Source organism: Enoplosus armatus, chromosome 5 (assembly GCF_043641665.1).
Source record: "Enoplosus armatus isolate fEnoArm2 chromosome 5, fEnoArm2.hap1, whole genome shotgun sequence".
NCBI classification, from domain to species: domain Eukaryota; kingdom Metazoa; phylum Chordata; class Actinopteri; order Centrarchiformes; family Enoplosidae; genus Enoplosus; species Enoplosus armatus.
Window position 1 is genome coordinate 11,838,745 of NC_092184.1, and position 21,907 is coordinate 11,860,651.

At 40.1% G+C, this 21,907-nt stretch overlaps 2 protein-coding genes across 2 annotated transcripts; both read left to right on the plus strand.

The window, feature by feature from the left end:
• Positions 1-8,733: 8,733 nt before the first annotated feature.
• zpld1b (zona pellucida-like domain containing 1b) lies at positions 8,734-13,751 on the plus strand. Its single transcript, XM_070906294.1, has 10 exons — positions 8,734-8,872; positions 9,727-9,947; positions 10,066-10,247; positions 10,651-10,723; positions 11,431-11,528; positions 11,865-11,945; positions 12,161-12,332; positions 12,423-12,528; positions 13,375-13,404; positions 13,579-13,751. The coding sequence occupies exons 1-10, from the start codon at positions 8,734-8,736 to the stop codon at positions 13,749-13,751; spliced, it is 1,275 nt and encodes a 424-aa protein (XP_070762395.1).
• A 2,861-nt stretch (positions 13,752-16,612) lies between these two features.
• LOC139285435 (zona pellucida-like domain-containing protein 1) lies at positions 16,613-20,829 on the plus strand. The gene is made up of 10 exons (XM_070906000.1): positions 16,613-16,709; positions 16,904-17,124; positions 17,490-17,674; positions 17,767-17,839; positions 17,975-18,072; positions 19,406-19,486; positions 19,820-19,988; positions 20,078-20,183; positions 20,498-20,518; positions 20,693-20,829. Exons 1-10 carry the CDS (start codon positions 16,613-16,615, stop codon positions 20,827-20,829), a joined length of 1,188 nt encoding a protein of 395 aa, XP_070762101.1.
• The last annotated feature ends 1,078 nt before the right edge of the window (positions 20,830-21,907 follow it).

Consider the following 21,907-nt stretch of genomic DNA (forward strand, 5'->3'; position numbering starts at 1 on the left):
ATCCCGATGTGGCACACCGGATCCCTGCGTCTCTCTTCTCCTGCCTGCCTCCGCCGCTCCGCCAGTCGTCGTCGTCGTGTCGCCGCTCCTCCTCCTCCTCCTCCTCCTCTTCCTCCTGCCGCTGCCGCCGCTGCTCGGCTTTAAAAAAGCGCTAGGAGAGAAAAAAGACCACAGAGGAAAAAGGGGGGAAATGGCGGGCCTGCTCTGCTCTGTACTCAACACACCGCCCTGCAGACCCTGAATCAGATCTTACGCCACTCACCTCCCTTAAGGCCCGCTGTGGTGCAGGTGTACACCAACTGACCGCAGTCCAGCTGAGGGGGCAAAAGAAAAATGCACAAATGCTCAATCACATGAGCGCCAGAGGCCTGGATGAGAGGATGAAGCCTGTATTGATTGAGGAGTGGACACAGTGAAGTCAGAGCAGGCTGCAACAGGCCTGAGAGGGAAGCGACGAGCCGCAAGACTTTGTACATGCTTTTATTCCCAGTTACCTCCACTGGGCGTTATTTTACTTTAAAGCATCACTTCACTGTAATAAAGAGTTGGGATCTTGTGTCTTTTTCAAAATGTATACAGGACATAAGAGACACATTGTGTCATTCTAAATTATGTCATTTTCACCATTTTCACCAACGACTTTAAAATGTCTGTAAAGCAGAAATCCGACATGTTTACAGCCTCCAGTCCTGCTGACACAAACTGGCAATTTGTTTCCACACATGAACAGTTCAATCAGTCAGATAGTGTCAGAAAACAATAACCTGAAACATCCACCTACACATTATAAATGATATATTTTATCGTATAAATACGCACTTTGTTTTTTAACATGTACATATCATCATCATCATCTTCATTGTCAATTATAAACCTAAGCACGCTGCACATCACATATTGTATATGTGTATATATGTGTGTGTGTGTGTGTGTGTACCACCCGCTTCATGTATAGAAAGTAATCTATTACATTAATCATTCAATATTTCCTTCAGCATTCTTCGCACACTTCATATTTTTGCTTACAGAAACAGTAGTTTAAGACACTGAAGACACTGTATGCTGTTGTTCATTGTTGTTATATATATATATATATATATATATATATATATATGTGCACAGACACTTGATTTGTTCAAAAGAATTCAGTTGAAGAACTCTGATTTGTTTTGGTTGTGTGAAGGTGATGATTTGGCTGTTTAATGAGGAGAACAAAATGTATAGAAAATGTGTGGCAGCTAAGACAGAGAACACTGTATCCAACATAGCAACACTTTTCTGTCATGGAAATGTAATGAAATTTGAAATGTTCTCTTTTGAATTTGTAGAAATGTATTTTACACAGAAAACCAGCAAAAGTGATATAGTGGAAGGTGTAGACATGTAGAGACATATAACCTTTACTGTAATACAGTTTATGCAATCCATATTTTAAAATAAAAATTTAACCCGAGGTGGAGGAAGTAGTCTTTTTTAATTAAGTAAAAGTATAAACACCACACTGAAGAAATACTCTGTTACAAGTAAAAGTCTTGCATTCAAAGTTTTACTCAAGTAAAAATACACAAGCATTAGCATCAAAATATACTCAAAGTACCAAATGTAAAAGTGCTCATTATGCAGAATGGCTCATTTAGGAACAATGTACATTGTATTACTGGATTATAACTATTGTTGCATTCATGTGTAAGCATTACTTTAATGTTGCAGCTGGTAAAGATAGGGCTAATCCCTGTACACCAACAGCTGCACCTCCAGTCATCAGTTCGTCAAGCTCCTGAAGTTCGCGGATGACACCACCCTCATCGGACTCATCTCTGGTGAGGACGAGTCTGCCTACAGGTGGGAGATTGACCATCTGGTGACCTGGTGAAACAACAACAACCTGGAGCTTAACGCTTCAAAGACAGTGGAGATGGTTGTAGACTTTAGGAAGAGCGCAGCCCCACCCGCCCCCATCACCCTGTGTGACTCTCCAGTGGACACTGTGGAGTCCTTCTGTTTCCAGGGCTCCATCATCAGCCAGGACCTCCGGTGGGAGCTGAACATCAGCTCCCTCATCAAGAAAGCCCAACAGAGGATGTACTTCCTGAGGAAGCTGAGGAAGTTTAACCTGCCACAAACAATGCTGGTTCACTTCTACACTCATCATAGAGTCCATCCTCACCTCCTCCATCACTGTCTGGTACGCTGCTGCCTCCACCAAGGACAGACGCAGACTGCAGCGTATCATCCGCTCTGCAGAGAGGGTGATTGGCTGCAACCTCCCATCTCTTCAGGACCTGTACTCCTCCAGGACCCTGAGGAGAGCAGGGAAGATCACTGCCGACCCCTCCCACCCCGGACACCATCTGTTTGACCCCCCTCCCCTCTTCTGATTCTAATTCTAGCTGGTTATATTTTGTATTAATAATTAAGTACCTAGTAACTAAAGTTTTCAAATGAATGTAGTGGAGTAGAAGTATAAAGTAGCATAAAATGGAATTACTCAAGTACTAGTACCTCAAAATTGTACTCAAGTACAGTAAATGAGTAAATGTGCTTAGTTACTTTCCACCACTGCTGGAAACAGAGCAGAGAGTTGATCGGTGTGAGGCTGCAGCTGTAATGCAGTGTGACACAGTGAGCACTGGGGGGCAGCACAGTGCCACGATTGTCTCCAAACACAAAGCCTGTCGTGTTGCTCACTGACAGACTCTGAATCAGCCAAAACTGTCACACTTCATGTTTTTAATGACACTGACTCTCAAGTTCAGAATATACTGCTGTGACAGTGTACTGTAAATAATACATAATAAAATCAATAATCCTTTAAGATTTGAAATAAAACCATCCAGTCACTTACATTGGAGGTCTTATTCTTAAGCTTAAATATTAATTCAAAACAAATACAGTTTTACATCCTATACATTTTTCAGTGTATTTTTATAGACTTTATCTATTAGTTTAGTAACAATACATCAGATCTTGGCCTGATTTTTAGCTTCATTAATAGTAAAAACATAATGTGTTCATTTACATTTTCTTATTACAACATAAACAGAGAAATCTGCATTATTAGTTAATGTCTCTGTGTGTGCATGTGCATGAACTGTGTGAAAGACAGAAATAGCTACAGTTTCCTCTGAGTTATATCCTTGACAAGGTCAGGTTAAAAGAAAAGCAGAGCTCCTCACATGTTGTTCTCTTAATACAGGATTGGGTTTCATCCATAAACAAAAAGTCAGCCTGTTGTTTTCCTGTCTCACCTGGGAATATTTCACAGGTTTCCAGCCCAACAAAAGATGCAGACAGAGGCCTCTAGAAAAATCTTCTGACTTTGAAATGAAACTGGTTTATTTATTTTCACCTTGAGAAACAAGCTATTTTAATCATCTACATCAGTTGTGCATTATAAGTTAAATTATTATTATGTATTCCCATTTTTCTTCATATCTATGTGCACCACTTTAGTCTGTAATGCAAATATAATCTGTGGCAACAAATAAACAAATCTTTTTACCCAAGAACATTGTGAAATTGCCCTTCTGCTCAGTAAAAAAAGAGGTTCTGGCTTTTGGAAACATTACTCACTGAGGATTACATCGCCTCCATAGCCTTTGATGAGGGCTTCACTTTCCTGCCTGTGTTAAAACTGGAGCGTCAGATTACCACCGCACTCTCACGGGTTTTGTGATGCAGCCCAGATTGTGTGATTTAGATGTCTGTTTGTTGAGTCTGGATGTTTCAGGTTGATCAGATAGAGGTGGCTCTATCAGGCAGATCTAAGTGTGGCGGCTGGTCGTGAGCCATAAAAAGTCTCTAAGCACAACGACTGGCTGGAAACATTCACAAAGCTTGGGAGAGCTGCACTGACACTTGTGGTATTAATGGTGCATGATGAAGACAGTTTTCTTGCAACATAACAGCTGGTAGATGAGGTCCAACATAAGGTGAAATAAGTGAGCTTATCACGGATCTTGCTGTGATTTTAATGCCAAATTAACAGATGATGTGTGATTAAAATTACTTTGAATAAATCACCATGGTACACAAGACACTGAGTGTTTGTTTTTCACAGACCCACAAGTGTATGATTTCACCTTATATCTTAAAGAAAGTCATGTGACTGAAACACAAGCACAGAAGTAGAGCACATGGCTTTACATTGGATAAATAGGTCATTTGCTGGGTGGGATTTGTAAAATAAGCAGGATGGTAATGGGTTCAACATATGTATTCATTTCATGTTTATGTGGCCATCTGATCCTCTTTGCTCTGAATGGCACTTGTCTGCTTGTAAGCGTTTCATATTTGATTTCAGCCCTACCTCATCAGAGTAGCGAGTGAGCAGCAGTGAATAACAAACACCTGCAGCCAGCCAAGTTTCTCAGGGCTCTGCAGGGCCAGCAGGTACCTGTACGGCTTCTAGTCCGGATCTGAGTCTGACACGTGAGGCCACAGGCCAGGATGAGTCTAACATGAGTGACTCACAGGAGATGATGAGGGCAACTGTATCATGGGTGGGAATATTCTAGCATATTGATGGCCAAAGCGCAAAACCTCCTATCTGCAAAATGATTCAGGAAAAGTGGGGAAAAACCTCCTATGTTCACTTTGCGAGGCACTAATACCTAGTCGGTATTGTTAACACATAATCCCTAAACAGTGTATTATGTATTGGGTATCCTTAACAAATAGCATTCTGCAAGAAAACAACACGTTTTTTTGGTTCCTCAAAAAAGTGCATTTTTCACTTAGGAGGTTTTGCTCTTCGGCCATCGATATAATGTTCTCATGTGCTCATACGCAAACATCCCTTTTTTCCCTTTTTTTAATTTTGCCATATTGGTTTTACACAGATTATAAAAAAAGATTTTTAACCTTTGAAACAGTTGAGATGATCCTGCAAAAACCAACCAGTATTTCCACACTAGAATATTTTTTTTCACAGCAGACGTTTTGACTTGCCATTGTATGAAAAGCACAGGTATTACTAATAACACTGAAAATGATTACGTTCTATTAAAGTGTCCAAGTAAACCGTGACAGAAGCCGAGTTTCCACCCAAATTGCCAGAAAATCTGGAGAAATAAAAAGCAAATTAATGTGTTTCCATCCACTACTGTTTTGTGAATATTAGGAGTTGAGAACATTGAACAGTTGAACAGTTGGTGGCACAAATATTAGTCAATTTAACTGATTCAAACACAACACATCAACATTGAGATAACACACACCTTTTTTTGTAAGTGTAAGTTATAGTTGGAATAAACAAAACATTTTTTTCTAAATATGATTAATAGACCTTACTCTACAATCTTAATGAATATGTCTTGATTGTCTCTCAAAAATCTATATCTGTTGATGCAACCTTCCTTTTCATTCTCTTCCTTTTTGTTTGTGTTGGTTTTCCTGTTGTAGGTATCCAAACAAATTCTGGACAATTGCTGGGCTGCATTTCTTTTTTTCCCCCTCTGGGTGAGTAATACATCACTCTTTTCTATTTCTCTATTTTTTTCTATGTATTTGTCCAGCTTGAGAGTGGATTGACTCTCAATCATGCAGATCACAATCACCTGAGTCATGAATGTGTTTCTGTCTGCATATTGCTTATTCTGCTTTGTGATGGTGATTTGACAATGCCTGACGAAGATCTCTATTAGACTGAAACGTTGCTCTATTATAATTGCTGGGAGCTATTAGTATAGTGTGCAGATCTTTTGTCTGATTCTGGGCACTCGTTTTGGTGCCATTAAACCATTGCAGAAGAGGAGGGCGCAATGAGATAACATAATTAAACGAGGAGCCAGTCAAACCTCAACCAATGGAGAACAATGAGGAAAACGAGTGACGTTTAATACTTATACTTCATGTACGTAATGATTCATTTGTCTGTTTCAACTTTCCATTTTCTTTCCACTTCTTCCTACTGTGATGTGTCAAAATGTCTTCAGGGAAAGAGACCTATACTCTCCCCCAAATCTACTGTGTCAGTTTATGATAGTTTGTGATTGACCATAATCTTTTTCTAACTAGAACAAAACATCATAGTTGCCTAATTTTCACCAGTTCCTTAACCATGACCCTTTTCCATAAACCTGATGTTTCCCTGACATTAACCATAATGTAGTTGCTATGCATTGATATGGTAGAAAGCTAATGATAAAAAAAATGTAAAACAAGAGTCTGCAGCCATGTTGGCAGCTCTGTGAGACTGTAATACTCATTGCATCAAGAAAACGAAACAGTTAGATAAACACAAGTATTGAACAAATTCTGACCTGCATGAAAAGTCAGGGATCACCAGCATCACAAATACAATGACTGTCTGCACCAAATCAAATGGCAATCTATCCAACATTTGTTGTTTTTACTCTGAACTAGTCAGAGTAATCTGGAGTTTTGCAGAATTGTCCAGTATTGACTTTCTTGTCTGGCGAAAGGCTTGCGTAACCATAATATGAACTGAAATATTAAAGGTATCAGTACCAGAGTTAAGGCATCAAGACAACAAAGTAAAAATGCTGGATCAAACCTTAGGGCCCTTACCATTTCAGTTTTTGTTGTGTTTGTGCGTATTAGCTAAAGATTTGTAATTAAACAAGGAGAAGATGTCTTTGATAATCCAGCCCTGGGCATATAGATGTGTCTGATGCTGCATCTGTTTTGTCATAAGAGAAATACATGAAGACAGTAGAGCTGAGAAAAACTGGGCAAACCCCATCTTTTGAGGAAGATCGTGTGACACTTTTAAAAGTTCCTGAAAAGCTACTAAATGGACCTTGCTGTGGGTGCGTTTTGTCAACTACAAGTAGACAGATTGCACATGCAAAAGTGCACCCACTGAAAACAGGCAGGGAAACTATTTGCTGCACAGTATTCTGTCTTTTTGTTGAAGGAAAGACCTCATGGGAAAGAGGCTGGTTATTTTGCCAATCAAACAGCCGGCATTGATTGAAACCACAGATAAAATTAGCCAGAAATTGGATTAGTTTTCAGCTATTTCTTCTCGCTGCTTTGCATATAATTGTTTCATTCTTTTATGACAAAACAATTTGAGGTTTTACCACAAACAAAATGGCATTTTAAAGGATAAGGCTGGCACGATTCTAAATTCTTTCTTATCATTAACAAATCCCATAAATGATTGATCCTTCTGTAAAGTACTGCGCAGCCAAAGCCTGGTTGCTCTGAGTATTAACCTTTGTGCCATTGAGCTCCATTGTTGTCCAAAAAACTGCTGAAAACACATAAATGGGCGACACTGTTGCACTGGGTGTAACATGTTCCTTCATCACGATGAACGTGGGCACTGTAGCTTTTTTATGTGAATCCCACATCCACTGTCCTGCTGCTGTAAATACTCACCAGAGCACCACATGTATATTAATATGTGACTGGAAATGGTTCCCAACAAAGGCACTATTTACTCCCCTTTGAGTAACGTTGGCTAAAAACTACAGTGCCCAGGTTTTTTTGGAAATTACTAAGCTTTTTTTTTTTTTAAATGCAACTTTATATTTGTGACCTGAAGATTTGTGTCTTTGGTCAGAAGGAATGGACCAAGTACCACAGACAAGATAGTGAAGTCCAAAAGTATTGGGAGATGGTCTGTTGATTTTGCTCTTGTTATGGGATTTATTGACAGTAATAAAACCTCAAACTCCAGCACCGCTCTTTACACCTCCTTAACTTTGTATAGATCAGTTCAAAGGTCAAAGAACTTAGAATCAGCAGAAGAGGAAGAAGTTCTGTCTTCTGAAACAAGCTCAACTATTAATGTAACTCTCGTTTTGCTAGATGGTCTGCAGTAAAATAAAGGTGAGGGGGTTATCTTGAGGAAGAGTAACAAAGTGTAAAACAGACTCAAGATTCCACTTTTACCCTCTGCAACACCGTGTTGGAGCTGTACACACCACTGAATGCCTTTACTCTAAGTGATGCCTTGTGCATCACAATTACCCACACACAGCCCTGCATCAGACCGTGAGTTGACTTTTATGTTCATGTGAATGTGGCAGAAGCAGCAGCCGATGACAGCTTAATTCCCGGGCTGGGCCCCCACCCTCCCCTGTTGAGGCCCACCGTTTATGTGAGCTGACAGACGGAGATCAGACTGAGGAGAGACGACTGGGAACCCTTGGAGTGCGCTCAGGTTTCTGGGCGCTGTGAAAAGATTTGTCCAGGCCATTCAGATCTGACGGAGTTTCCCATGTTCTGCACTGCAGCCTTTTCGGATAATGAGTCCCTCTATCTTTCTCATCTGTGCACACACAACAGATGTACGTAAGGCTGACGTTGTGTTTAGTTTAGGTCCTTGATGCCACCAAAAACGACATGCCACAGTGTTGAACTTTTCTCTCATCACAAAGCAGGGGAAGAGGGGTCCCGACCAATTACTTTGGAAAAGGCAGGTGTGGAAAAAATAGAAGTGGGGGTAGAGAGAGGGGACTGGGATGAAATGAGCTGGAAAGAGGGGTGACCTCAGTTTAAAAGGGGTTGAGTAATAACGGCTTTGGGCCAACATGAGCGACTGAAGTAAAAGTGGGCAGAGGGAGCAGGATAAGGAAGAAGGATTAGGGGACCTGGGGAAAAAAGGTTGCACTACTTTGATAGAGGTCAGAGCGTGCAGCAGTCGAGGAAACAGGCGAGGCAGGGGAGCGTTGTTTTCCAACATCTAATTTCGAGATAAGTGTTGTTTTTTAACACGTATCCTAGGAATGTGGTTAATGCAATGTTGACCTTCTGAAGATGACAGCGGGCAAACCTCTCTCAAGTGCTGAAATGACACAAATGTGCTTCATCTTCCTGCTGATGAGTAGCGCCACTTCAGTCTCCACACAGTTTAACGGATACAACTGTGACGCCAGCTACCACAGCAGGTTTCCAGGTGAGAAAACTCCACGTGATTTATAACGCATTAAAACACACTATAATGCAGCTGCACGCAAATGTAAGGACATTTTCAAAATGTTTATTAATATATATGTCAACAATTATAACTCCTTCTGTGAAGCATCTGCAATGGATGTATAAACGGTTAATGAATGCTTAATAATACACTATTACATACAAGGATTACATTGCGTTATAAAGCATTCTTTTCATTCTTTTTTTTTTTTAATGGATGCTTTTGTAATTTGTGTGATTTGGCCTCTGAGCTCCGTTACTTATCTCTTATTGATTTGAAAGTTCACATAAGAGAGAGTTGATTGTGAGACGTCTTTTGTAGCTGCTGAATCAGAGCCTCATCTCAGCCTCACATTTGTGATTAAGTTACCATGGATTTAAAGTTTTTTTTTTTCTCAGCCCACTGTATCTAAGTTACAGGGTTGTTTTAAAAAACAGATCCTGGTCTTCATGGCACAAGAGTCCAGCTGGGTTTCAATCCCCCCATCAAATCAGGGACTATTTTACTCTCCTGAGATGTCAGATAAATGCTAGTGGGAAGGCAGCAGTGCTCTGCGGCCTGTTTCACCAAAATTGCAACATGCAACCTATGACTGAATTTTAAATTGCGTAGGTTTCCTTTTGACATGTTTCACAGATCAAAACTGACACTATACTTGTGGCCATGCATAAGCATGCGATAGCCATTTACGATGCAACATTTATCTGCAACTTTGAGTGACGATCATTAGGGAAACATGCTCACAAATGGCTTTTGTGAAACAGGCCCTAGGATTGTAAAGTTAAAAAGGTTTTGTTAACCCTCTCTGCCTCCCTTGGTCACTGTTCCTCCAGGTGAGCGGGACATCAGTGTGTACTGTGGGGTTCAGACCATCACGTTAAAGATCAACTTCTGCCCCGTGCTCTTTTCCGGTTACACCGATGCAGATTTAGCTCTGAACGGTCGCCACAGTGATGTCCAATGCAGAGGTTTCATCAACAACAACACCTTCCCCACAGCGGTCCTGTTCAGCATCAGTCTCAGCACTCTGGAGGCCTGCGGAAACAGCCTCATGGTAAAGAATACACAAACACGAGAACATGGTTTTAATATAATCGATGAGCAACTTCATAATGTTGTTTATTGACTTGGGAGAAAGCAAAGTGACGCGGCTGAGATGTTTCTCTCTGCAGGTCAGCACAGCCTACGGGGCCAATGCCTATGGGAACATGTCTCTGGTACAAATTGGGAATGTCTCAGGCTATATCGACACCCCTGACCCGCCGACTATTATCAGCTACCTGCCCGGTTTGTTGTATAAATTCAGCTGCAGCTACCCGCTGGAGTACCTGGTCAATAACTCACAGCTGGCATCGTAAGTGGCTGCCAAAAAAAATCCCTCAGTGTCCAAAACAGAGCTTGACCTTTCAGGAGTTATTCAGTGGATTTAATACTAAGATTTATTAAATTAAGAATTAATTAAGATTTGTTTATCGTTCTCCTAAACTGTGGCGTCAGTTAAGCACCTGGTTTAAAGGCCTGAGTGGGTTTGTGTCTTATGGTATTCTGAAAAGCATTTATTTTAGAATGTGTATATTTTCATAATGACTTGAGATGCTAATTCACATGCAACCAGCCCTCTAAACTGTCTTTCAGTTAAATAAATGTATCATAGCTTTGCCATTATACTACATCACAACTTAATCATGCTCATTAAGTAAACACTCACAAATGATGAGTAAATAGCATTGAAATAAATGTGTTGCATCTCCTCTCAGCTCCTCAGCTGCTGTAACTGTCAAGGACAGCAACGGTACCTTCGTGAGCACGTTGAGTATGATCCTGTACAATGTGAGTACAGCTGTGTTCAGCTTATCATATACAATCATTGAATTATGAGGTTGAAAAGGATATTTTTTAACGTTCATGATCTTTGAATCAAGTTAGTGTTTTATTTTAATTACTTAAAAAAACTATTTTTAAAGTATATAACAGTTAGGGTTGGGAGGCCAGGTTTATCTTTATCTTTCATATTTTTCTTATTGTCAACAAATCCCTGAAAAGACCAAAACCAACAATGAACTGAATGTTCTTTCATTACAGTGAATGTGGGCACTGTGGTTTATTTTGAGTCAATCCCATATTCACCGTTCTGCTGCTGTAAATACACACTAGAGCACCGAATGTGTATTAATCCGCCACCAAAAATAGTCCCCAACAAATGTCTTATTTATTCCTGTTTGAGTGACGTTTGCTAAAAACTACAGTGCCCAGCTGGAATTAGTCTTTTTTATTAAGAATTTTTAAAAATTGAAAGTATTTGTGAAGAGTGGCGTCGTCAGTAGGAAGAAATTGATTTTTGTTGCCAAGAGCCACAGACATTAGAAAGAGATTTCAAGGGATTTAAGGACAATAACAAAAATGTAGAATATCTGCATCCTTGTAATTGAAATGCTCTTTATGTCAGAGTGAGCCCCTCTATTATCTTCAAGTTTCCAATTCAATGTCTTGAGTAAAAAACTTTTTTTTCCTCTCCACTTTGAATTTTTCCTGCACAGGATTCAACATACAATCAACCTCTCTCTATTCCCATGGCTGGGCTGGCTCTGAAAACCAGAGTATTTGCAGCTGTGAAAGCCACAAACTTAGACAAACGGTACCAGACAAAATCTGATCATTCACTACTCAATATGGATTTTCAGGTGTGATATATCTTTGCAGAAAAATGGCTCCTTTAGCAGACATTTTTTCATCAAAACAACAACTTCAGTGAAGCAGTGATGATATTTTGGTCAATCACAGCATCTTTCCCACCATCATTTTTACAGATTTAGTCATTTTGTTCTATGGTTTGCCTACATTCATTATGCCATTATGTTATTATACTACATGAAGGCGCCAGTCTGCAGCAGAGAAAGCCCTGATCTGTGCTTTCCCATGTGCAGTTAGATCTCTATCCTCCATCCCATCTCACAGTTTTGTCCCTCTGCAGGTGGAACATCTTGATGGACTACTGTTACACAACCCCCTCAGGGAATCCTAATGATGAACTCCGCTATGACCTTTTCTTTGGGTAATCTCTCTTTTTTCCCCCCCAAGATGATGACTTGATAACCCACAAAAGGGAGTCATTACCTATTCAGGCTCTCCAAATAGTTTATCCCCATGAATGCTACTTTTTTCCCTTCTCAGTGAGTGCTTAAGTATACATCCAGACATCAAATCTGTCATTTTCAGCGTGTGCATAGACATATGTGCATAATTGTGTGTTGTATTCTTTTGACACAGCTGCTACAAAGACCCACAGACGACGGTTTTCGAGAATGGGAAGAGTCAGATGGGACGTTTTTCCTTCGAGGTTTTCCGTTTTGTTAAACACAGACACCAGAAGATGTCAACTGTGTTTTTGCACTGCGTCACCAAGCTTTGCCGGGCAGACGACTGCATCATGCTCATACCAGTGAGTGTAAAAATCACGAATCTCAGTTTGTGACTCCCCGTGTGTCTCCTGACCTCAATGAGGACTGAAATATGATGATGTGATTGGCAGATTTGTGGGCGACGGCGCAGGCGGGGTGGAGAGGAGAGCCTTGATTCCCCACCAGCAGCATCTGGGAACGCCGTCATCACCGCTGGACCAATCATCACCAGGAGTGGTATGAACAATGAACGGACTCTTAAAGGAACAGTTCGACATTTTGGGAAATACATTTATTTGCTTTTTGCTGAGAGTTAGATAAGAAGCTCAATACCACTCACATTTCTCTCTGTTAAATATGAAGTTACCTCCAGCAGCCACTTAGCTTAGCTTAGCTTAGCTTAGCTTAGCATAAAGACTGGAAACAGGAGGAAACAGCTAGCCTGGCTCTGTCCAAAGGTTAAAATGAAACTGCCTACCAGCACCTCCGAAGTACACTAATTAACACGTTATATCTAGTTTGTCTGATCCACACAAAAAACATATCAACATATCAAACATATCAACCATAAAAATCATATTGTGGTTTTACGAGGAATTAACTAATATGCTTCCTTCAGAGAGTTAGGAGGTGGTTAGCTTAGCTTAAGGCATAAAGACGGGAAACGGGGAAAACTGGTTACATAAATAGTCTTTCACATAATCTCCTGTAAAAACACAATTTGTCATTTTTATACTTTGGTTTCTGTACAGATGAAACAAACCTGATATAACGTGTTACTTTGTGAGCTTTTGAGGTGCTGGTAGGCAGATTGTGTTACCTTTAAACAGAGCAAGGCTAACCGTCTTTATGCTAAGCTAAGCTAGCTGTCTCCTTGCTGCCGCTTCATATGTATTGGACAAATATGAGAGTGTTGTCAATCTTCTTATCTAACTCTTAGTAAGAAAACGAATAAGCACATTTTCCAACCAAAATGTCAAACTATTCCCTTAAATTCTGATAGATTGATCAATTCATCCACAGAGCCATTGAAGATTAAGGTGTACACAAAATGATTCTAATACTTTTAAAATCATTTTTCAGATGAAACTCCTGTCAACAACTCCCAACTTGGTAAGCTCTCTTATGCAATGTCACAAAACATGGAAAGGTTTAAAATATTACCCGTGACTGAGGGTGTAAAGATAGCAGATACCCATGGAAACAACAAACTCACTTCTCTTTCTGAAAGATATAGAAACAAACTCAGGTCATGTTAAGCTCAAGTTTCACCTTTCCATCCTCCAGCATCTGGTGACCCCTCCCGGCCCATGAACCCAGTGACCAGTGCTCTGGTCTCAGGCGTGGTAATCCTGGGCGGGGTCAGTGTGGGCTTCTTCCTGCTGTCAGTCCGCCTCCTGCAGAAGTCCCGCCTCCCAACAACCACAGCCTCAGGTGTTTGGAACCCCAGCTTTAAATGAATAAACATCTGTATATAATGACGTCTTGGTACTGACAATATGTTGCAGAAACACAGACTTAACCAAACCGATAATGTACATGTGTGCTTTCCTTTGTACACACATTATTAAACGTGTATATTTTATTGTTTTAGGTGGTGTGTATTTATTGCCTTCAATACCTCATCATTGTTGTCATTCAATGTCGTCTACTGTTCGGTTAATCACAGTGTTTACAGAAGCTTTACACTCATAACTTTGATGCAAATGGAAAAACATTCATTTTTAGCACTTGTGATAAAATACTGCATCAGAAATATGAGTGAAAACCTTTCTTTCTTTGGTATGAGCCAGAACCTCTCTAAAATAGGTGTCTTTTATTTTATTTTTACATATTTTATGAAGAGTGGCTTAATTAAAATAAAGGAAAATTAGAGTGAAACCAAAATGTAAACCACAAAAAGGTGCATTGTTTTTTGTTTTACTGTCAAAATTGATTGCATTAAAATCCTGCACAATGTTCGAAAAAAAATTTAAAAAAGCATCATGAAGAGTTTTGAAATCAAGAAAGTGGATTTATGTGGAAAGTGGTTTTTATCTCTGGTTCTAAAATACTTTGTAAAAGGTGTATACTTAAAAAGAAAAAATAATTACAAAGGTATATTTTCACATTTTATGAGACACGCTTATTCAGTGTCTAAGCATTTTCACTGGTTATCTTAGCTTAGCATAAACACTGGAAACAGTGTATGTGTAAAAACAAGAAGTTGTGGTTTTATGGGGGGTTATAACATGTTTCCCATTTCCAGTCTAAGCTAACCATTGGAGACTGTTAGCTTAGTTACAGACATGAGAGTGTTATCGATTTTCTCATCTAACTCTCCGCAATAAAGTAAAAAAGGATTCTTCCACTTACTCGGAGCTTCGAACATTTGAAGACCATGGATCTCCATATGTTGTGATTTTGAGTTTTCTCAGATAGACTGAAGGATTAGTTGTTCTCCTAGTTGTTAGTTGTTATCAAACTGCAAACCCAGTGGATTAAGTTCACAAATTTTAGCTTATAAAAAGTTGACTTTTTGGAGACACATGGTTTTGACATGACAGCAATAATTCATTTCAACATAACTGCACAATTTTAAATTACGTTTGTATGTATAACTCTTTTCAATATCTGTAAACACAACCTACCATCTCCTAATGGCACATATTTGTATTGTGATCGATCGTGATTGATAATGAATAATGGTTTTGTGCCAGTTCCTCTCTGATTTATCTGCAACCATTAAAGTTTAGTTATTCCTCTTTAATATTGGCACATGTCTGTGAAAGTTTTCCAAATGTCATGGCCTCGTGGGTGTCCAATCTCCAGGAAAATGAACAAAATACCAGGCACTGCCAGAGCTCATTTGATGACTGCCAGAATTAATCTTTCACTTTTCGTCGTATTGATTTTCTTTTCCGATGACCTATATAAATGTCTGTTGGCGGCAGCTGCGTCTCACGTGTCTGACTCTGCGGCTGTTTTTGTGACCCGCACGGCTCTGCTGCATTCACTGCTCTTTATCACTCTAATCCCTCATTTCAACAGCTATTTTGTGATGTATTCGGCATCCACAATGACCACAGATAACTGAAATGAGAGGAATAAATGCTATCATTTCCCCCTCTCAGTTTACTATCAACGATAATTGATTAAACCCTCCTTCCAAAATGGAAATGAGGCTTTGATTCGGCTTTGAATGTTGAAGCCAAGTTCAGGCGAGTTAAGACCAAAGAAAACTTATTTTTTGAAGACCTGAGGAATATATATGAGGATGTGTGATGGACTCTCAGCATGTCGTGACAATAATAATGTGTCCCGTATTTGGCGGTGTGGTTTCATACGTTTGACAAAAGATTGACGGAGACACCCATCCTCCAACTTGACCCTGATCAGAGCTTTCTCTTCCCAGGTGGCTCACCTGACAAGATCAGGTTTCCAGCTGTCCTTCACTCATTGTCTTTCAGTTAAACTAACATAAAGCTTATTTTAAATGATGCTCTAAATATTTGGGAATTTCTACTCTGACTCACAAACACGTACACAAATATATATAATGTAACTTTTGCTTTTTTTATTTACTCTTCAAAAATAAGAAATTCACAAGGGGTAAACATGATGAATGTCACATTGTCAGTCTGACTAACATGTTTGTTGATAATAGCATATCACGCCGTTATGAGCATCAAAAGCATCACATAAATGGTCTTTTGTGCCAATTTGTCAAATTAAGGGTCATGCAGGTCACATTAAACCACCATAACACCTCAGAAGACAACGGGTCCTCTTTCCTCTATTATGTGTGAGGTCCCAGGTGAATGGAAACCATACATACTCTTACTTTATTAAGTTTCGTATCAGTAGGCAAAGGGGGCTGCATTTCACACACAAAGTCACAAAGCCTTGGGGACATTGTCTAAGCACGTAACTTTGAAGAGGACTGTGTTGGGTTTCATCATTTGCCTCCAGGAGAGGACCACGCTACCTCAGCCACAAAAAGTGAATTGTTCATGCAGCCCCACCAAAGTGACATTGACCCTGTTTCCATCCAATCCTAAAACAGTGTTGTGACCACACGACGGTCATGTTCACCATATATAAAACAGCCCACTGCTCTCTCATCCTAAACTAGCAAAGAGACTGAAGAGGTAAGAGCCAGGCTGAGATGCAAACAAAGTTTCCTCGATTGACAACTCTGGATTAAGCATCTCAATTTGGACCTTTCTTCTTAAAATCACTGGACTTTCTTCTGCTTTGTGCTGGATTTATTAGGATTTTCTGTGTTTGACGTCTGTGTGTGTGTGTGCCTCAGCTTTTTCACAGAAGGCAGAGCAGTGAGATGGCTTTATTCAGCTTCCTCATCCTGACCTCCTTGTGTATTGTGGGCCGAGAGGCCCTCAGTGTATCTGACTGCGGAGCTTACGCCAGACGACCAGGTGAGATGTCTGTGACCTTCAAGCTCACATTTCTGTTTTGGATTGAAGGGGTCATATTGATTTTGGGTCTTCTAGGATATTTGTCCATACATGCATACATTTGCATGCTGAACAGTAGTTTGGATTAGCACAATTTCCTCAGTCAAAGTCATATCAGAATCTTTTCAATAACAATGCCATCTTATCACCACCAGAATACACTGATATTGCCGTGGTGTGTGGCACATCTGCCATTGACCTGGCGATTCAAATCTGCCCGGCCATCTACACCGGATACAACAAGAGCTTACTGATCCTCAACCACATCCCAGACAATGTGGACTGCGGGGGGACGCTGGACACCTCGGTGACACCTCCTGTGGTGAGATTCAGCTTCCCCATCAGAGAAGGAAACGCCTGCGGGAGTAACTTCTTGGTGAGTGTTGCATCAATGAAGTGTCATGATTTAAAGTCATGAGGCATGGTGACACGGGACTTGTTAACCTTTAGCTGAGGAGAGTCAGAGCAGATTTGGGAAACTGAGAGGGTGTAAGAGTACTGTGTTTTAGACCAGGTAAGAAGAAAACGTGAAAAAGAGAGCAGTCAGGGCAGAAGTAAGAGAATTTGAGGCAGTCTGCTCTTGACTTAATGTAGTCCCACCAGTCTCCTTTTCTGAGGAGAAAGTTGTTCCACTTTCTCGCTGTGATTTCATCACTGCTGCCCGCTGTGCCAGAGACGTTGGCCAAAATGTATTTTTAAGCATTTCATAATTAATCATGTTCTCATTGAATAATTCCTCAGACCACGAGCGCACCAGGGATGGGAATATTCTCCGACTTCTCCAACATCCAGACAGTCAACGTCAGTGGGGTGGTGCGATCCTTCGACCCCACCATTGGGACGATCACCTACAATGCAGAGCTCAAGTATTACTATTCATGTGCTTATCCACTGGAGTATCTCATCAACAACACCCAGGTGGATGTGTAAGTTACAATATGTGGGTTAAAAAATACATTAAAACCTCTGGGATTTCACTTCTGTGCCAAGTCTGATCTCATTCCTTTCTTCCTCGTAGGTCATCCTCCTCCATTGCTTTGAAGGACAACAATGGGAGCTTCATCAGTACCCTCAGCATGGCCTTGTACCAGGTGCCACCTTACACCGTTGTCACATACTATACAAACCCTTATTTCTGCCTGGCACCGACGTAAACTGTAACTCCAGATTAATCTTATGTAAGAGCTCGTATAATGTATTTCTTTTACCTTCTCTTCCTTTGCCAGGATATAAATTACACCACGCCCCTTGTCGTGCCACCTCTGGGCGTCGAACTGAGAACAAACATCTACGTGCAGGTGGTGGCATCCAACCTGACATCACAGTAAGAAACATTTACATCATATGATACCTGCAGCTTTGTCTGGTTCGGATCTGGATCCATGTTTATCAAACAAACTTATCAAACTAATAAGAATTACACTGAACTAAAGGTAGAAAGTAACAAAGTGCATTTACTGTACTGTACTTAGGTACAATTTTGAGATACTTTACTTGAGTATTTCCATTTTATGTTGCTTTACACTTCTACTCCACTACATTTCAGGGGGAAATATTATATGAAAGAGACACTTCCCCTCTAAACTTCTCAGATGGTTTAATTTAAAAAACTGCTTGAGGTCCAAAGAGATAAAATGATCCAATATTTCATTTAAAAAAAAATAAATCTTAGAGAGAAGTCCAACAAATTAATCCAAATTTGTGTAGCAGAACTTTGTTTTTCTTCTTTCCTCCATTAATCATCTCACGACCCCTCAGATTTGAGGCAACAAAAAGTTCTTCTCTTAGTGGCATATTTATTAAGCGCACTCCCACTTACAGCAAAGTGTAAGAGTAACAGTCAAGTGATCACATGATTAATCATATGTATGCTTTGAATAGTAAGAGCCAATCAGAGACAAGGATTTACCCTAAATCTGCCTTATTTGTTGTCAAATACATTCTTTTTTAAATCTTTAGATTTTACTCAGTGATATGTTGTTCTGCAAAACACAATTCTAATTTAAAAAATATATATTTTCTATTTGCGTGAAACTCTAATATCGTTAATATACGGATGAAATAATAACAAACTGGCTAAGATGGAAAAAAAAAGAAAACCAAACTGGAGCAGTAGAGAAATCCTGCTGCTATGAAAACATTAGAGAAATCATAAGGAGAGTTTACCGTTCAGACAATAGTGAACGCCGAAAGTGATTCTAAACAAAATTAATGGCAGCTTTATTCTTGTTGTTTGCACACCTGAACAAAAAATCAAATACAAATAATAGGCTAAAACTACCCTATTGTGTACATTCACTCCAAACCATGTCTCAGCAGGTGTGCGCTCATCTGTCTCCGTGCTGCAGTCATCTAGGATCTACTCTTAACCAACTTAAATTTAAAAGCATGTTTTTGTTGTAAGAACAGCTTTTATCTTAAGTTTGCGAGTAGGGGTAAAAGTGAAGTTTAAAAGTTTGATTGATTGATAAATACAGGTCCTAGATGTCGGTAATATATGGGAACCCAAGTGAATGTCTAGATTAAAAGAAAGACGTTTTCCATCTCTCCTAGTCTCCAACCACATGACTGTGTCTTGATAGATTGTAAATTTGAGGATTCCACCTGTGACCTGGAGTCTCTGACTCGGTGCTGGGGACCTCATTCTTTCTCCACAGGTACTTTATTCTTTTGGACCGGTGCTACGCTTCTGTGAATCCGCAGCCCTCCAACTCCACCATCTTCAATCTGTTTGTCTCGTAAGTCACAAAAAAACACCTAAAAACATTCTGTAAAAAAAAGTGTGAGCTGCCAACTAATTGTAACTTCCTCCAGTGAATTTCCTTCAGTCCTTCAAGGCTTGATAATGGGTTCTGTCTCTCAGTTCAGCAGCAGCTTTAAATTCAAACCTTTACACATATCTGCAGGTTTTCTTCTCTTCCATGCACCAAGTGCATCACAGCTACCTCTAAGCCCAAAGGGAGCCCTAGTCTTGATTTCATCTCCCTGTCTTTCAATCATTAATATACTGCCTGTATGTATCCGTGTGATGTGCAAATGGGGCACTTGTGAGGTTCGCCTTTTATTGAAAGGTGCTCCATAGATCAGCTCACCACCATGCTGGAGAACGGGGACAGCCAGAAGGCCCGCTTCTACTTCCCGGCCTTCCGCTTCATCGAGCAGCAGAATGAGACCATCTCCACCTACTATCTGCACTGCATCACCCGACTCTGCGAGCGCAGCACCTGCAGCACCTTCAAGGTAGCAAGGCGCCATATGCATTTCAAGCAGAAGCCTCTGATTCCAGCCAGATCGTCTACTCATGTCTCTCCGTCTGGTCTGATCCACAGCAATGCAACAGGAAGAGGAAGAGGAGTGTGGAGACCACGGTCATCCAGGAGAGCATCACTGAGCCGTCTGTGCTCACAGTGGCTATAAGGGCCAAGACAGAAACCTGTATGTCCCCTATGTGTCTTTCTTTTTGTGCAAATCAGTAGTTAAAGGAGTCACATCAGTACACAGTAATAATAGCACACAGTGGATTTAATACAGCAAGTCAAATCAAATATCAAAACAATTCCACTCCCAGCTAAGAAGTAATCCGGCACATAAGTGTTTTCTTCAAATGTGTCGTTTTTGAACTTTTCTCTTTTTACTCTCTTTCTCTCTATAATTTAATTTATTTTTCCAATATTTTTGCTAATACAATATTTTGGATATAATCTCCCTCTTAATGAAATGCTGACTCTTCCTGTCTTTCTTTCTTGCAGCCATTCTCTCCAAAGAAGAGGGTAAGTATGTTATTTATTGGCTTGACTGCCATGAGAACAGCCATTCACAAAGTTTTTACTAATTAGATTCCTCCAGAAATGAAAAGCATTTCTTATCTACAGCAAGTCATAATGTATTCTGTTGTCTGCTGGAACTAAGCATCCCATAATGGTGTCACTCTCATTTGTGCACAGCGCTGTCTGGTGGCCAGTCTGATGGCAAGGGCGCGTCTGTTGGCCTGGGAATTGCTGTGGCTGTCCTCATTGTGATAGGGGTTTCAGCCATTTTGATGGCGGCATCTTTTTATCGAAAACTGAAGCGGCTAAGCTAGCAGCAGCCAATAACGTTGATGAACGGAGGTCAGCGCAGGCTTAAATGAAATAATGAGTTTGACAGGGTGACATTCACATACTGGTGGAGGTGCATAATGTATGTATGTAGGACTCTGCTGCATTGAATCAAACTATTGATTGGAGCACTTAATGTTTCTTTCCAATCCTTCGCAGACTGTTAGAAGTTATGGAAGGTGAAGTCTGAATAATGCACCTATCATGATGGACTGCATGATAAAAAGGAAAGAAAAAAAGAAAGAAAGAAAGAAGGAAAGAAAAGTAAAATATTCACTTGTCATCTTAAAGGAATAGTTCGACCTTTTGGGAAATACACTTATTTGCTTTCGACAGGAAGTTACTGGTCCCGGCCAAGAAATAGTCTGGTACATAACTCCCTATAATTCTCGATTTTACACTTTGGTTTTTATTAGAATTAAACAAACAGGATATAACATGTTCCATTTGACAAAGCTAGCTGTTTCCCCTTGTGTCTAGTCTTTATGCTAAGCTAAGCTAATTGGCTGCAGGCATCAGCTACATGTTAAACATTCAAACATGGTACTTGGCATCGATCTTCTAAGTAACTCTCTGGAAGACAGCCAGTCATTTTCCACAACGTCAAACTTTTCCTTTAACTTGAGCCAGGGTCAAGGCAAAGAATATTTGACATACAGTCCATAAATAAATGCCTACATCTGTGTGTAAATCATAAACATGAATGACACAGACAGTGGATTGCACACCTCATAACACGTTCTAAAGAACTTTTAATGTTTTTACAAGCAGCATAGATTCATTTGTGCAAGCCAGAGCTGACATGTTGCATGTTATATGTAGAAACGCATGTGTAATTAATTATATTCTAGTGTGCCGATACCCTGCATTCTGTTAGTTATACAGACTACATGGATTAACTTTTAAAATATCCAAAGGTATCAAATGCAATGATACCAAGAGAATGAGCGGGTACATTTAGTTATTTATTTGCTTGTTTGAATGATGTATTCAAGCCTGCATCATATCAGGGGAATTTACTTCGTTTTATTACTTGTAATAATGTATAATCTGCTGTGGCAA

Coding starts and splice junctions, on each gene's coding strand:
- zpld1b (XM_070906294.1), top strand. CDS start 8,734: ATGACAGCGGGCAAACCTCTCTCAAGTGCTGAAATGACACAAATGTGC. Junction 10,248..10,650: donor AATAACTCACAGCTGGCATC/GTAAGTGGCTGC, acceptor ATCTCCTCTCAG/CTCCTCAGCTGCTGTAACTG. Junction 11,529..11,864: donor GCCACAAACTTAGACAAACG/GTACCAGACAAA, acceptor GTCCCTCTGCAG/GTGGAACATCTTGATGGACT.
- LOC139285435 (XM_070906000.1), top strand. CDS start 16,613: ATGGCTTTATTCAGCTTCCTCATCCTGACCTCCTTGTGTATTGTGGGC. Junction 19,487..19,819: donor ATCTTCAATCTGTTTGTCTC/GTAAGTCACAAA, acceptor TTTTATTGAAAG/GTGCTCCATAGATCAGCTCA. Junction 20,519..20,692: donor CATTCTCTCCAAAGAAGAGG/GTAAGTATGTTA, acceptor ATTTGTGCACAG/CGCTGTCTGGTGGCCAGTCT.